General features: G+C 45.5%; 1 protein-coding gene across 1 annotated transcript in view; it reads left to right on the forward strand.

Annotated features, from left to right (window-relative positions):
- Positions 1-365: 365 nt before the first annotated feature.
- The window catches only part of LOC311231808 (microtubule-associated tumor suppressor 1 homolog A-like), a gene marked incomplete at its 5' end in the record, with an annotated part of 109,323 nt that continues 95,520 nt past the window's right edge, over positions 366-14,168 (forward strand). The window contains one exon of the mRNA XM_084318432.1: positions 366-396. Within this exon, the coding sequence (XP_084174558.1) occupies positions 366-396 (31 nt within the window). The remainder of the gene's footprint in view (positions 397-14,168) is intronic.

Genomic DNA, 14,168 nt, shown 5'->3' on the forward strand with positions numbered 1-14,168 from the left:
GGCCCTCGACCAGCGTTATGGACGCATATGGGACTACGTGATACAAGAAATAAGAGATATTGACCGCCTCCCCCCAGCCAAAGACAATAGAGCATTGGATGACCTCTCTATCAAGGTACAATCCCTGGTAGGGATGCTGGGGTCCCAAAAGGAGAAAGGGAGATATGAACTATATGCTAACTCTAATGTGGAACGAATACTAGAGAAGCTCCCTCCAGCCCGCCAAGAGCGCTTTCGGCGGCAGAGAGACCACCGTGATCCCGACGGTCCCGAGCCATCCCTCCTAGACCTGGCCGCCTTCCTCACAAGAGAAGTCAGCAGCCTACGACTGGACACGTTCGTGTGGAGTGGACCAAGCCCAAGAGATGGACCTCGGAGATCAAATGATGACCGCCGGTCAGTGACCGTTATGCACCAAGCCGAGTCAGTGCCGCAGCACAAGAACCACAGCACCCCCCCGACGAAGGGGAAGTGGAAGATTGTATGCCAGTACTGTGAAAAGGAACATTGGCTGTCTCAATGTGACACTTTCAAGAAGATGACCGCTGACGAGGTGAGTCAGTGGATCAAAGCCAACCGCCGCTGCTTCCGCTGCGCGCGCAGCCATATGGCAGCCGAGTGCCGTTTAAAGAAGAAATGCAGCAAGTGCGACGGCGCCCACTTGGATGTCCTACATGACAGCAACAAGAAGAAACTCGTACCCCCAAGCAGCTCGAGAGTGAACGTCATGTATATCGACCCTGCGAAGAGCGGGAGCTCCCGAGTGCTCTTGAAAGTGGTCCGAGTGATATTAAGCTACGAGGACAAGGTCATGGACACTTACGCCGTCCTAGACGATGGGTCAGAAAAGACTCTCCTCCTCGCATCCGCTGCAGCCCGGCTGGGTCTGCGGGGGAGCGAAGAAACAATGACAATCCGTACTATTAGAAGAGACCTGAAGACCATAAAGGGTGAAAATGTCTCCTTCACGATAGCAGCAGTCGGGCAGCCCGAGAAGCAGTATAGGATTACTAACGCCTTCACCAGCCAAGACATAGGCCTGTCACAGTACACCTACCCCATCCCAAAGCTGATGGAAAAATACGTGCATCTACGCCAACTACCTATACCGCTCATCGACGGCGCCACCCCGACCCTGCTCATAGGATCCGACCACGCACACCTCAGCGTCCCAACGGACCGGGTCCACATCGGGCCCACATCGGGCCCAGAGGCTGTCCAGCAGCGGTCGAGACCCGCCTAGGTTGGACACTACAAGGCCCCCTCTCCGGGTCTTCCAACCGACCAGCAGCCACTCGCTGCCTCCACTCAAGAATAAAAGAAGAAGACACCACCCTCTTACAGCACGTCGAGAGGCTATGGACATTAGACGCGATGCCCTTTAAGAATGAAAAGAAACTCGTTCGATCAAAGGAAGACACTTATGCCATAACCCTCCTCGAGCAGAGGACAAAGAGAGTCGAGGTCAATGGAGTGATGAGATACGCAACTCCACTCTTGAGGCGAGAGGGTATGCCCACCCTCCACGCCTCAAAAGAAGCGACAGAGCGATATCTACTGAACACCGAGCGGCGTCTAGCCAAAGACCCCACTCAAGCCACTGTGTACCGCGCTGAGATTGACAAGCTAATCACAGCGGGACACATAAAGAAAATTGACATTCAAGAGGCCGACCAGACGACCGAATCATGGTACGTGCCCCACCACAAGGTCCACCACAACGGCAAGGATCGTATTGTATTCAACTGCAGCTACCAAATCGGACTACAGAATCTGAATAAAGAACTCTTGCCCGGCCCAACACTCAGCCCCTCTCTACTAGGCGTGTTACTACGTTTCCGCCAAGACAAGGTGGCCATCAGCGGCGACATCAAAGGGATGTTCCTGCAGGTGCGACTAGTGGAAGAGGACAAGCCCTTGCTGCGGTTCTTATGGAGAGAGAGGATCGGGGATGAGCAACCATCCATCTACCAATGGGAGGTCCCCCCCTTCGGAACCACATGCAGCCCATGCTGTGCTACGTTCGCACTGCAAAAACATGTCACAGAAGACCCTGAAGCTGACGAGGAGGTCAGACAAAGTGTAGAGAGGAGTTTCTACGAGGACAACTGTCTGCAAAGAGTCTCGACGCCAGAAGAAGCCGAAGCCCTCCTACTCAAGCTCCGCGCCTCACTGATCAAAGGCGGCTTTGATCTCTGGCAGTGGGCCAGCAGCGACCCTCAAGTACTTCGCAGCCTCTCCCCAGAGACAAAGGCAGCAAGCAGCGAGACCTGGATGGCGACCATCCCAGGTGAAGCACAAGAAATGACATTAGGACTAGTCTGGCGCTTCAAAACAGACTCGCTCCATTACAGATACACACCCCTGACCACGGAGCAGGGAAGGTCGACCCCTCTACCGACCACCAGACGGAGCGTATACAGAACACTCGCAAGGCAATATGACCCGCTGGGGTGTATCCTACCTTACACCACCAGGGCGAAAATGATTGTACGAGAGCTGTGGGACAAGGAACAGGGCTGGGACGACCCCATACCCGACCACCTCGCTTCCACCTGGAGAGAGTGGGAGAGAGAACTCAACTCGCTCCAAAATGTGAACATACGCCGAAGCTACTTCCCACCCACAGTGCGGCTGGAGACGTGCCAGATGGACCTGCACGTCTTCAGCGACGCCTCAGAAGCGGCCTACGGCTCGGTGGCTTACTTGCGGGCCCGAGAGGAGGGAGGAGAAATACACACAGCCTTCATCCTGGCTCGCTCAAGGATAGCCCCCCGCAAGCAACAATCGATCCCGCGTCTAGAGCTCTGCGCAGCCCTGGTAGGCGCGCAACTCGCCACGTTAATCCAACGTGAACTCACCATCCCGGTGCAAAGAACAATCTTGTGGTCAGACTCCATGACCGTACTCACATGGATCCAGTCCGATTCGTGTAGATACAAGGTCTTCGTGGGAGTCAGAATCACAGAGATCCAAGACTTAACAGAATCAGCGTGCTGGTGGTACGTGGACACGAAACAGAACCCAGCAGATGTCATCACACGGGGGATGTCCCTAGATGACCTCACACGTCTCACAATATCTACAGTGACGGTCCTGAGTTCCTCAAGCTCCCGGAAGAAGAGTGGCCTAACCCCACCCCTCGGGAGGCTAGTCAAGAGGAGGCAGAAATCAAGAAATCTATGTTCTGTGGGTTGACGCACACACCAGTCCCCACTGACCCTAACATAGACGACTGCCCCACCCTTGAGAGTGCGCAGTTAAAGACATTCCTGTGGCACCACCCTGAGGTTCCCCCCACTACCGACATTAATGCAGCTAACTACGAAGAAGCAGAACTCCTTCTGCTACAGCGAGCCCAAAGAGACTCGTTCCCCGACGAGCTAGACTGTCTGCAGGGATCAAAGCCAGTCCCGTCAGACAGCAGACTGCTCCACTTGGCCCCTGAGCGCGACACCCATGACCTCATCAGGGTGGGTGGTCGTCTGAGACGAGCCCCGGACTTAACGGATGACGTCAAGTTTCCTATAGTCCTCAACAGCTGACACAAGGTCACCGAGCTCATCATAAAGAAATACGACGAGGATGTGCACCACGCTGGGGCAGAGAGAGTCTTCGCTGAGATCTGACGTCGCTATTGGATACTGCAAGGAAGAGAAGCAGTACGACGCTTCCAGCGGACCTGTCTAGACTGTCGCAAGTGGCGAGCACAGCCCAGTGTACCCAGGAGGGCCGACCTGCCTCACCGCTACACCCGACCCGTGGCGAGGCTGATAGAGTTGCCAAGGCTCCCTGACTCCCTTGATGACGATCATGACCCACTGACTTTGTAGATTGCCCTACTCCCCACAACAGACATTGAGTAGTTGACAGGACTATTAATCTGTCTTCGCTTTAACTAATTAGGTGCGGACTAATTAGGAGGCGGCTGTTGCAAAGGGTCAGATTAAACTGAATATATATATTTATTGTTTTGATATACCTTGTATATTGTTTGTATATATACACGGAATATCCCTTTACCTGTGTATAAACCAGAGTAATATTCGCTCTCCTATTGGACAGCGACCCCAGGCGCCAACGACCAAGCCCCCAACGACAAGTTCAAAGGCAACTCTGGGCATGTCGGTACATGCCCAGAGTCTGTGCAGTAATACGAGACGAGAACTGAGGTTGGCACTAGATAATCACTTTACGTATAAATACGGCGCAGGTGTAAATAGCAGTAGTCTTACCAAAACCTTAATGCCTTCACCACGAGTCAACGTGCAGTGAAGTGAGCAACCTTGCATCTAAATAGAGCATTGAGAACCGTGTGCGAATAGAATGCTAAAGTGTCAGAGTTTAACGCAGTAACGTTGAGTTCGACTTAATCTAATGTGAAGTAATAGTCGATCATTTATAGTGTATCGTGCGGCTACAGTTCTTCAGTGACCAGCATTACCACCGGTTCGTCGTGTATTTAGCTAGTGCACTTATCCAGGCTGTGCGGCCTAAATCCGTGCCCACACCCGAGGAGTCCTAGGCGAGAACCGTTGGATATGTACACAGGAGAATCTACACCGGCGATTGCAGAACCATTTCTGGTTGGATTATATTGCTTTGGGACCGTGACCACTGGAGAAGAGAACCGTTGATCCCACTGTCGTTTGGGATTTACCCCCGTGAGGATCATCACTCGGGCCCGCCTCTTGGAAGGGGCTGGCTGGCTGTCGTCAATGCTGTCGAGCATATTGGATTACAACTGTTGCTTTGTCTGCTGATCAAGGGAGTACATGCACCGGCTCCTGTATCTGGAGCCTCGTTATTCCTCGTTGACCCAGACTTTGTACCCGAACATTCCTCTACCCCTACCGGCCTTACACCCCGGAGGGAACCCCCCAGTGTCTCCAGCTGGTACCGGTGTGGCCCATATAATTGCTATACCACAGGTGGCGTCAGCTTAGACCCATCATAGTATTCATACTATTCTCATTGACTTATGCTCTTGACTGACTTTACATATGTTCTTCGCCATACAAGCGCGAGCCTAATTCTCAATCTGTAACCTAACGTTGCTTAATAATAATAAATAACCCTCCAATAGAACTTTATGTGTCAATGCCGTATTCTTGTGTGGGTGTTCACCATATATATTCATGTACTGTATGGCCAGTAATTAAAGTACATAACTAGTAGTGGTTTAATATATCACAATCTTTAATACAGTCAGGGTATTGTAACCCCTCAGTTACAGTAACATAACATGCTACATAGAGATCACATGGTAACATAACATGCTACATGGAGATCACATGGTAACATAACATGCTACATGGAGATTGATTGATTGATTGATTGATTGATTGATTGATTGATTGATTGAAAAGTTTATTAACAGATTGCAGAATGGGTACAGTACAGCTCAATACATACAATTGTTAAGAGGATGCAGACCTGAGAAAGACTTTCGTCTTGTTTCCATCAGGGTCCCCCATTTTCAATTCATCATATGACACACATGACATACAGATAGACAGTACTGCTACATCTATACATTTATGACATACCAGATTTTCAAATACAGTACTGTTTGTGATACTAAAAAAATCCAGAAGAAGAGTATATACATTTGACATAGAAACTGTGCATTGGGGGAGGTTGGGTAGGTGGGGTGGGGCTGTACATTGGAGGTGGGGGGGGGGGGGGGGGTTGGGTAGGGGGGGGGACACTGTACATTGGAATACTGACATACATTTGACATGGAAACTGTACATTGGAGGAGGTTGGGTAGGTGTTGGGTTGGGTGGGGCTGTACATTGGAATACTGACAAGGCCATGCTTGGTCTTTATTGTACAACTGGGTTAGGACATTTGTAGGGGCCAGTTTTGAATTGCAGTCTCCCGTAGGTGTTCTTTGAGAGTGTTTTTGAAGGTGGGTAGTGATTTACATTCCTTTACAGCTTTGGGTAGGGCGTTCCACATTGTTGTGGCATAATTGCGAAACGTGTTTAGTCCCTTGTTTGTGCCGAATCTGGGTTTTACATGATTTGTGGAGCTACATAGAGATCACATGGTAACATAACATGCTACATGGAGATCACATGGTAACATAACATGGAGATCACATGGTAACATAACATGCTACATAGAGATCACATGGTAACATAACATGCTACATGGAGATCACATGGTATCATAACATGGCTACATGGAGATCACATGGTATCATAACATGCTACATGGAGATCACATGGTATCATAACATGGTCCGGCTGCTCAGTGTTCTGCTTCTGGTCGTTATGGTTACAATTTACTTTGCAACATTGTAGCAACAAGCGATAATCTTCATTCGATTTTTCCGCAAAATCAACCATTTTGGGCAGAAATTAAGGCTGAGACCACTTATCGAAGTGAAATCGATAAGTGGCGTCACTTATAGATTTTTTTGCATGTGTAATTTCTTTTTTTAAGTAGTAGTCGTGGGCCAACTACAAACAGCATCGCAAAAACTACAGTGAGTGCACATGAATAACATTAAATAATAGTTTTCTTTCTTTTTTAAGAAAAAAGTATTTAAATTATAATTTTTATTTTCTTTACATGCAAAATAATAATACAAATCTATATTATTTATCGAACATTTTGTCCCGATTTATCGATTCTTCCCAATGGCCTATCATCGCCCCAGCCTTAGCAGAAATGACCAAAAACAGAGTGAAATCCGAAATCAGAGTGAGAGTCTCGTTTGTGACAAAAGCAGAAGTGAGGCTTCTTACAACGTCTGGAGAATTGGGTCATATACCGAAAGTCGTGCGGGGGAGGGGGAGGGGGGGGGGGGGGTGCAGAGATATTTTTCTTCTAAGGTCACATTCTGATGGACAATAGCCTGTCTGTCCCTTTTAACTTATAACAGAAAAATATTACTGCACTTGACCTGAATCTGAGGTCAGCTTCAATAGACGTATTTGAGTGACTGTGCTTGTTGTGTGTAGAAAATGTCCCAAGCACCAAGGTTTATCTCTTGTTTATGTCCAAAAGGTTTGCATAATATACAGTATGTACCATGTCTGTCTGTGTGTGTGTGTGCTTCTATGTGTGTGTGTGTGTATCTCTGTATATGTCTGTTAGGTCATGTGAGTGGTACATACTCACACACTAGTAATCTAATAACATGTTCTATCTCACTTCTGACGTGTCTTTTCATAACAAGATGCCAAAAGTATTCATGATGTGCTCAATATTACATTTTGAACCATGCTTTGATGTCACTTCTGTGTGTGCGTGTGTGTGTGTGTGCATGTATTATTTATGCATACACAAGTTAACCCTTTCACTGCCGCACTACCAAACGGTTAACCCTTTCACTGCGACAATACACAGAAGGTTAACCCTTTCACTGCCACACAACAGCAGGTTAATTGGTTTTTGTGTGGGTGAGTATTTGTTGATGTATGTGTTCCCAGTCTGTGGCACTGGGTCAGGTCACATAGAGAAGCTGACGTGTCATAATAATATAATAATAATTTAGGACCTGCTCCGAGGTCATCAATTGGCACACATGCGATGCATGCATGCAATTCGTATCTGCGATTAACCCATCCCATAGTGGCTTGGGGGGGGGGGGGGGGTGGGGGGCAGTGTTGATGTGGAGATTATGGGTCATTACATTTTTCTTCCAACAGTTGAATAACATTGACTATTGACTAACATTGACTATTATTCAAGGGTACTACGACTATGCTTGCACCTCATGGTACCAAAGCACCTCAAAGGCGCTTAAAACAAAATTACAAACATCACAAAACAAACTGGTCAGACTACTACTTGACCTGAACCCCAGAACCCACCTCACCCCTGCCCACTTTGACAACCTAGGATGGCTTACAGTAGAGTAGACGACAGAGTACAGCAACTTGCAATGGGCCTGGTCTACAAGATACACTATACGACCGGGGTACCCATGTACATGTCAAAATACTTCCCAAAGGTCAGTGAATACCACAACCACTACACCAGAGGGAGCTCCACAAATCATGTTAAACCCAGATTCGGCTCAAACAAGGGACTAAACACGTTTCGCAATTATGCCACAACAATATGGAACGACCTACCCAAAGCTGTAAAGGAATGTGAATCACTACCCACATTCAAAACCGCTCTTAAAGAGCACCTACGGGAGGCTGCAATTCGAAACTGGCCACCGTAAATGCCCAAAACCCCCACCACCTCCTAATAGACAGTCTCCTCCCCACCGCATGTATATATTCCCTCCCCGCCGTATGTATATTTCTCTCCCACCCACCCACCCCCTCCTAATGTACAGTCCCCTCCCCATCATATGTATATACTCTGTCAGGATCTATGGGTAACAGTACTGTATATTTGAATACCGTTTATGTCACAAATGTATCAGTACTAAATACCTATATGTCCCTATGCCATAAATGTCATGTATGTTGTGTATGTCATAAATGTCTATATGAATTGAAAATGGGGGACCCTGATGGAAACAAGACAAACGTCTTTCTCTGGTCTGCATCCCCTTAACAATTGTATGTATTGAGCGTACTGTATTGTACCCATTCTGCAATCTGTTAAATAAAGTTTTCATTCATTCATTCATTCATGTTTAGACTTTAATGCTTAGAAAGTGTTTTTATATCCTTGTCCGAGAGTGAGGTATAAAGTGGTTTGTAATTTAAATTTATGTTAGAAACCCAGAAACCTTTTGTGGCAAGTTGTGTCGTGCGGGAGAGTTTCTGGGCGCAGTGTAAACAACCATCCGTTGGGTTTTCAAAGGTCATGAAATGAAGATATTCCTTTATTGATCCCCTTGGGGAAATGTGGGCATCATAGCAGCATAGGGGGGGGGGGCGAGCTACAGGTATGGGCAGGGTAATAGTAGAAAGACATAAATATAGTAGGGCTGTCAAAATTATTGCTTTAACTTTGGAGATTAATTTAAATTATTTAAAGCATTAAAATAAATTAATCTAGATTAATCTATGGAGTGAAAAATCTTCAATCTTAGCGCCGCGGATATAAGAAAGGGGTCTAGCTGAGTCAACGTTGATGGTTTTGTTGAACATTTGTATTTCACAGGAGAGAAACTGTATTCAAAGAAAGCTATTAAAATAGTATTTGAATCTAAATATACTTTCTTTGTGTTGATTTTACATTAATTCCATGATTTTATTCAAGTAAATATCTGTTACAAGCTTCGGTCTTAAGTAGAAAAATGCTATTTTTTATCTAGATTAATTACAGAAAATTGTGAGATTAATTAGTAAATTTACTTTAATCTATTGACGGCACTAAAATATAGGCAATTGAATTTGATCTGAATATGAGAAAAATATATAATTTGTAAACAATATAACTGAATATAAGAACATGAGAAAAGTACACGGTGTAAAGAAAGATAAAAAGTAGAATTAAAACCCCTCGCCCACACTAGTTGTAGACCGCCTGCCTGGCCGTCAGGGTCTTGTGTTGAGTGCTGACTAGGGTCGGGTACCGTTCACATTTGAACCCATACCGGTATGTGTCCAAAATTCAAATAATTTATTATCGGGCGGCCAGGTAGCGCAGCGGACTAAGCGTCTGTCTACCACCGCAGAGACAGTGGGATCGAATCCAGCTGCGGTACCTCCGGCCTGGTCGGCCGTCCATACTGACACAATTGGCAGTGTCAGTGGGTGGGAAGCAGGTGGGGTGGGTCCTGGTTGTTGTAAACAGCAACTCCTACAGGTCGGTCAGGGCGCCTGCACAGCGAGGGAGGGAACTGGGTGAGGTAGTGTGATCCTCCCACGCGTTACACTCAACCAATGAGAGTCCTCGCTGTCAGGTGAAAAGAAGCGACTGGTTTGACTGCTTTGTTGTTGAATCAAGTAAAATCCTAGGTAAGCCTGTATTGTGCGCGTGAGCGTTGACGTGAACGTGCGGCACACTTCATAGGTTTCGTTTTGCGGTAAACAAAACTTTGACGTCCTCTGACTTTTTATTATTATTATTATTATATATATATTTTTTACCGAAATGTGTCACCGGTGTGGATCTCACGTGAATCGGTACTCGGTAGTGATTCGGTCGATACCCTTAACACTTTCAATGCCGACAACGCTATATATCGTTAATTAGTAGTAGTAGTAGTAGTAAAATACCGCCCCCTATCGTCTATCCCTGTGTAACTGCACCCCATTCGATTACACTGTGGGTTGGGTGGGGGGGGGAGCCTCCTCGCTCCACTATGCTGGCGAGGGATCTGATGAACAGGGAAGTGATTGCGAGATGGAAAGCAACCTGGAATATATATTTACAGTAGCCAATAATCAATCAATAAACGCGATCAATATTTGTAATGGCGATCAGGAATTGGAATAATCTTTTTGGAGAACATCTGATATAAGGTAAGGAATCTATGTTACCAGTTTTAGGATAATCGGAGCTATTTTCACTGAGATAACAGCGTGCCCTGTGTGTGTGTGTGTGTGTGTGTGTGTGTGTGTGTGTGTGTGTGTGTGTGTGTGTGTGTGTGTGTGTGTGTGTGTGTGTGTGTGTGTGTGTGTGTGTGTGTGTGTGTGTGTGTGTGTGTGTGTGTGTGTGTGTGTGTGTGTGTGTGTGTGTGTGTGTGTGTGTGTGTGTGTGTGTGTGTGTGTGTGTGTGTGTGTGTGTGTGTGTGTGTGTGTGTGTGTGTGTGTGTGTGTGTGCGCGCGCGTTGATCAGGAAATGAGAGAATCGATTTCTCAGCTCGCTTCTATAGCGTGCATAAGTACACATATACTATCGATAATCTAGCGTTTATTTGAAAACGATTCATAAATAGGCAGAAAAATTACAACGTTTCTAGTGTATTCGAGAATATTCCAGTAAATGTCGTTTTTTGACGGAATCTTTCTATTTTCCTTAAATCTTCGAGAAAACGATAGCTTTTCAAAATGCTATAAAACGGAAATGAACAGATTAAAAAACAATCCGTTTCGACAATGTTGACTGCAAACAAGTCATTGATAAGCGACAGGCAGATTAGACACATAGCCATAATTTAAGACATAGATTATGTGTTTTTAACGCTATCATTGAAATGGATGCTGGCATCCAAGGACTTCCATACCCTCTCCTGTGTCCTCACCTCCCTCCTCCCTCGCTCTTCATTCTCTCTTCCTCCCTCTCTCTTTCACCTCCTCTCTCTTTCTCTTCCTCTCTTTTCACAATGCGGTTGTTTTCCTCCAGCAGTGACTCACGTCCTCCGTTTCTTCCGGACCGTCTCAGCTTGACTCATTTCATTACTGCAGCCGGACTGACGACCGCATGGACTGCTTTCTGAGACGATAACCCATAATGTGGGAGTAAACAAATTGGGATATCAAGGATCCCTCAAATGTGGCTATCAGAGAGTTGTGCCAAAGGTATAATAATAATAATAACTTTATTTGTATAGCACTTTTCATACAGAGGTTGCAGTTCAAAGTGCTTCACAACAGTAATGAATACAGGCATAAGCGAGCATAATTTCTTTTTAAATGAAATACAAAGATAGAGAGGTAGCACGGTTAGGCAAATCACAGTTCTTCAGTAATACAAATACAAATCAAATAGAATAGATTAGATAGAGTAAAAAAGTCCGGTGTGATTCAGTTTAAAATAGGCAAAAAAAAAAAATAGAACGGACAGTAAAAAAGTGTGATAAGATTGTTAGATAAAAAATATATAACAGAGCAGTGTATCGCTCTTAGTACTTTTACAAAGTTCTAACATACAACAGAGCAGTGCATCGCTTCTCTCTCTCTCTCTCTCTCTCTCTCTCTCTCCTCTCTCTATCCCTCTCTTTCTCTCCTCACTCTCCTCTCTCTCTCTCTCTCTCTCTCTCTCTCTCTCTCTCTCTCTCTCTCTCTCTCTCTCTCTCTCTCTATCTCTCCTCTGTTACTTTCTTGGTGTGACTGACTCTCTCTCTATATCTCTCTATCTATCTATCGCTCTATCTCTCTCTCTCTTCCCTCTGTTACTTTCTTGGTGTGACTGACTCTCTCTCTCTCTCTCTCCTCTGTTACTGTCTTGGTGTGACTCTCTCTCTCTCTCTCTCTCTCTCTCTCGCTCCCCTTGCTTTTTCCTTGCTTGTTAACAGTCACTTACACACATTATGAACACACTGTTTCCCAGTCGTCCTTGTGTGCAGTCATGGCTGTGTGGGGGGTTCGTTCTCCCTGGATAGGAAATAAATGGGGGAGAGGGAGAGAGAGAGAGAGGGAGAGAGAGAGGGAGAGAGAGAGGGAGAGCTGCCTTCAGCCTGTTACCAAAGGTTGTTGTTCAAACAAACACTTTAGTCACAATGCTGTCAGTGTCGAGGAATCTGAGGTATCCAACCCCTTTATCCCCGTTCAAAACTCCCAGGATCAATATGCTTCATACAGGAGACAGCAGGATCAATATGCTTCATACAGGAGACAGCAGGATCAATATGCTTCATTCTAGGGCTGCAGCACGATTCTTGCTCAAATGTGAATCACGATTTTTCTCTCTAAGAATTGCGATCACTATTCTCTCACACAATTCTTATTTTTTCAATAACTCTTGCTTAAACATAACATATATGAAAGTGCTTGACTTAAACTTAAACATAACATATATGAAAGTGCTTGACTTAAACTTAAACATGTATATGGAAGTGCTTGACTTAAACTTAAACATAACATATATGAAAGTGCTTGACTTAAACTTAAACATAACATATATGAAAGTGCTTGACTTAAACTTAAACATAACATATATGAAAGTGCTTGACTTAAACTTAAACATAACATATATGAAAGTGCTTGACTTAAACTTAAACATAACATATATGAAAGTGCTTAAAAGTCTCTTGTAACAAACAAAATAACTTAAGTCAGAATCGTCAAAATTTTAAAGTAAAAAAAAAAGAAGAAAAAAATAGTTTAAAAGAAATCCGTCATCATTTAGAAATGAGATTGCATAGGTCTATGAATCGAGACCGCGATTTCTTTTTCGATTAATCGCCCACCCCTAATGGGGGCTATTCCATGTGATCTAGAAGACTTGTGCAGCCTATGGGGGCTATTCCATGTGATCTAGAAGACTTGTGCAGCCTATGGGGGCTATTCCATGTGATCTAGAAGACTTGTGCAGCCTATGGGGGCTATTCCATGTGATCTAGAAGACTTGTGCAGCCTATGGGGGCTATTCCATGTGATCTCGGGCTTTACAAATACATTTGATTTGAGCGCGATGATAACATACAAGATATCATCCTACCTACTGTTCCTGTGTAGGCTAAGATGAGATAAGATATTCCTTTATTGATCCCCTTGGGGAAATGCAGGCGTCATAGCAGCATGGGGGAGGGGAGGTACAGGTATGGGCAGAGTAATAGAAAAGACATAAATATAGTCAATAAAATCTGAATATAAAAATATGAGAAAAATAAACATATACAGAAGGTGCAGGTGAGGGTCTGTAGACGCTGTACCCTAACAGGCATGATGGTCTGTACGTCATACATTATAGTCCGTGCAGCTTCTGGTGGTTAGAGTCGCACTTAGTGGTCAGACATTCCTAAAAGTTCTTCTACTGCATGCAATGTTCTGTTGTTGAATTGTGGAACGTTGTTGGTATGTTGTTGCATTTTTAGGATGAATGTAATTCTGTAAGTCTAATACCTGATTCCTAATTGATAGGTTCTCTTCTGTATTCATCTCAATAAACCCATTGCTGATAACCCCTGCCTCTCTCCCCCTCTCCCTCTCTCTCTTTCCCTCTCCCTCTCCCTCTCTCTCTTTCCCTCTCCCTCTCCCTCTCTGTCTCTCTCCCTCTGTCTCTCTGTCTCTCTGTCTCTCTGTCTCTCTCTCTCTCTCTCTCTCTCTCTCTCTCTCTCTCTCTCTCTCTCTCTCTCTCTCTCTCTCTCTCTCCCTCTGTCTCTCTCCCTCTGTCTCTCTCCCTCTGTCTCTCTCCCTCTCTCTCCCTCTCTGTCTCTCTGTCTCTCTCCCTCTCTGTCTCCCTCTCTCTCTCCCTATCCCTCTCTCTCTGTCTCTCTCCCTATCTGTCTCCCTCTCTGTCTCTCTCTCTCTCCCTTTCCCTCTCTGTCTCCCTCTCTCTGTCTCTCTGTCTCTCTCTCTCTCCCTCTCTCTCCCTCTCCCTCTCTCCCTCTCTCTCTCTCTCTCTCTCTCTCTCTC

The sequence above is a fragment of the Notolepis coatsorum genome, assembly GCF_963971535.1.
Source record: "Notolepis coatsorum genome assembly, chromosome: 7".
Taxonomy (NCBI): domain Eukaryota; kingdom Metazoa; phylum Chordata; class Actinopteri; order Aulopiformes; family Paralepididae; genus Notolepis; species Notolepis coatsorum.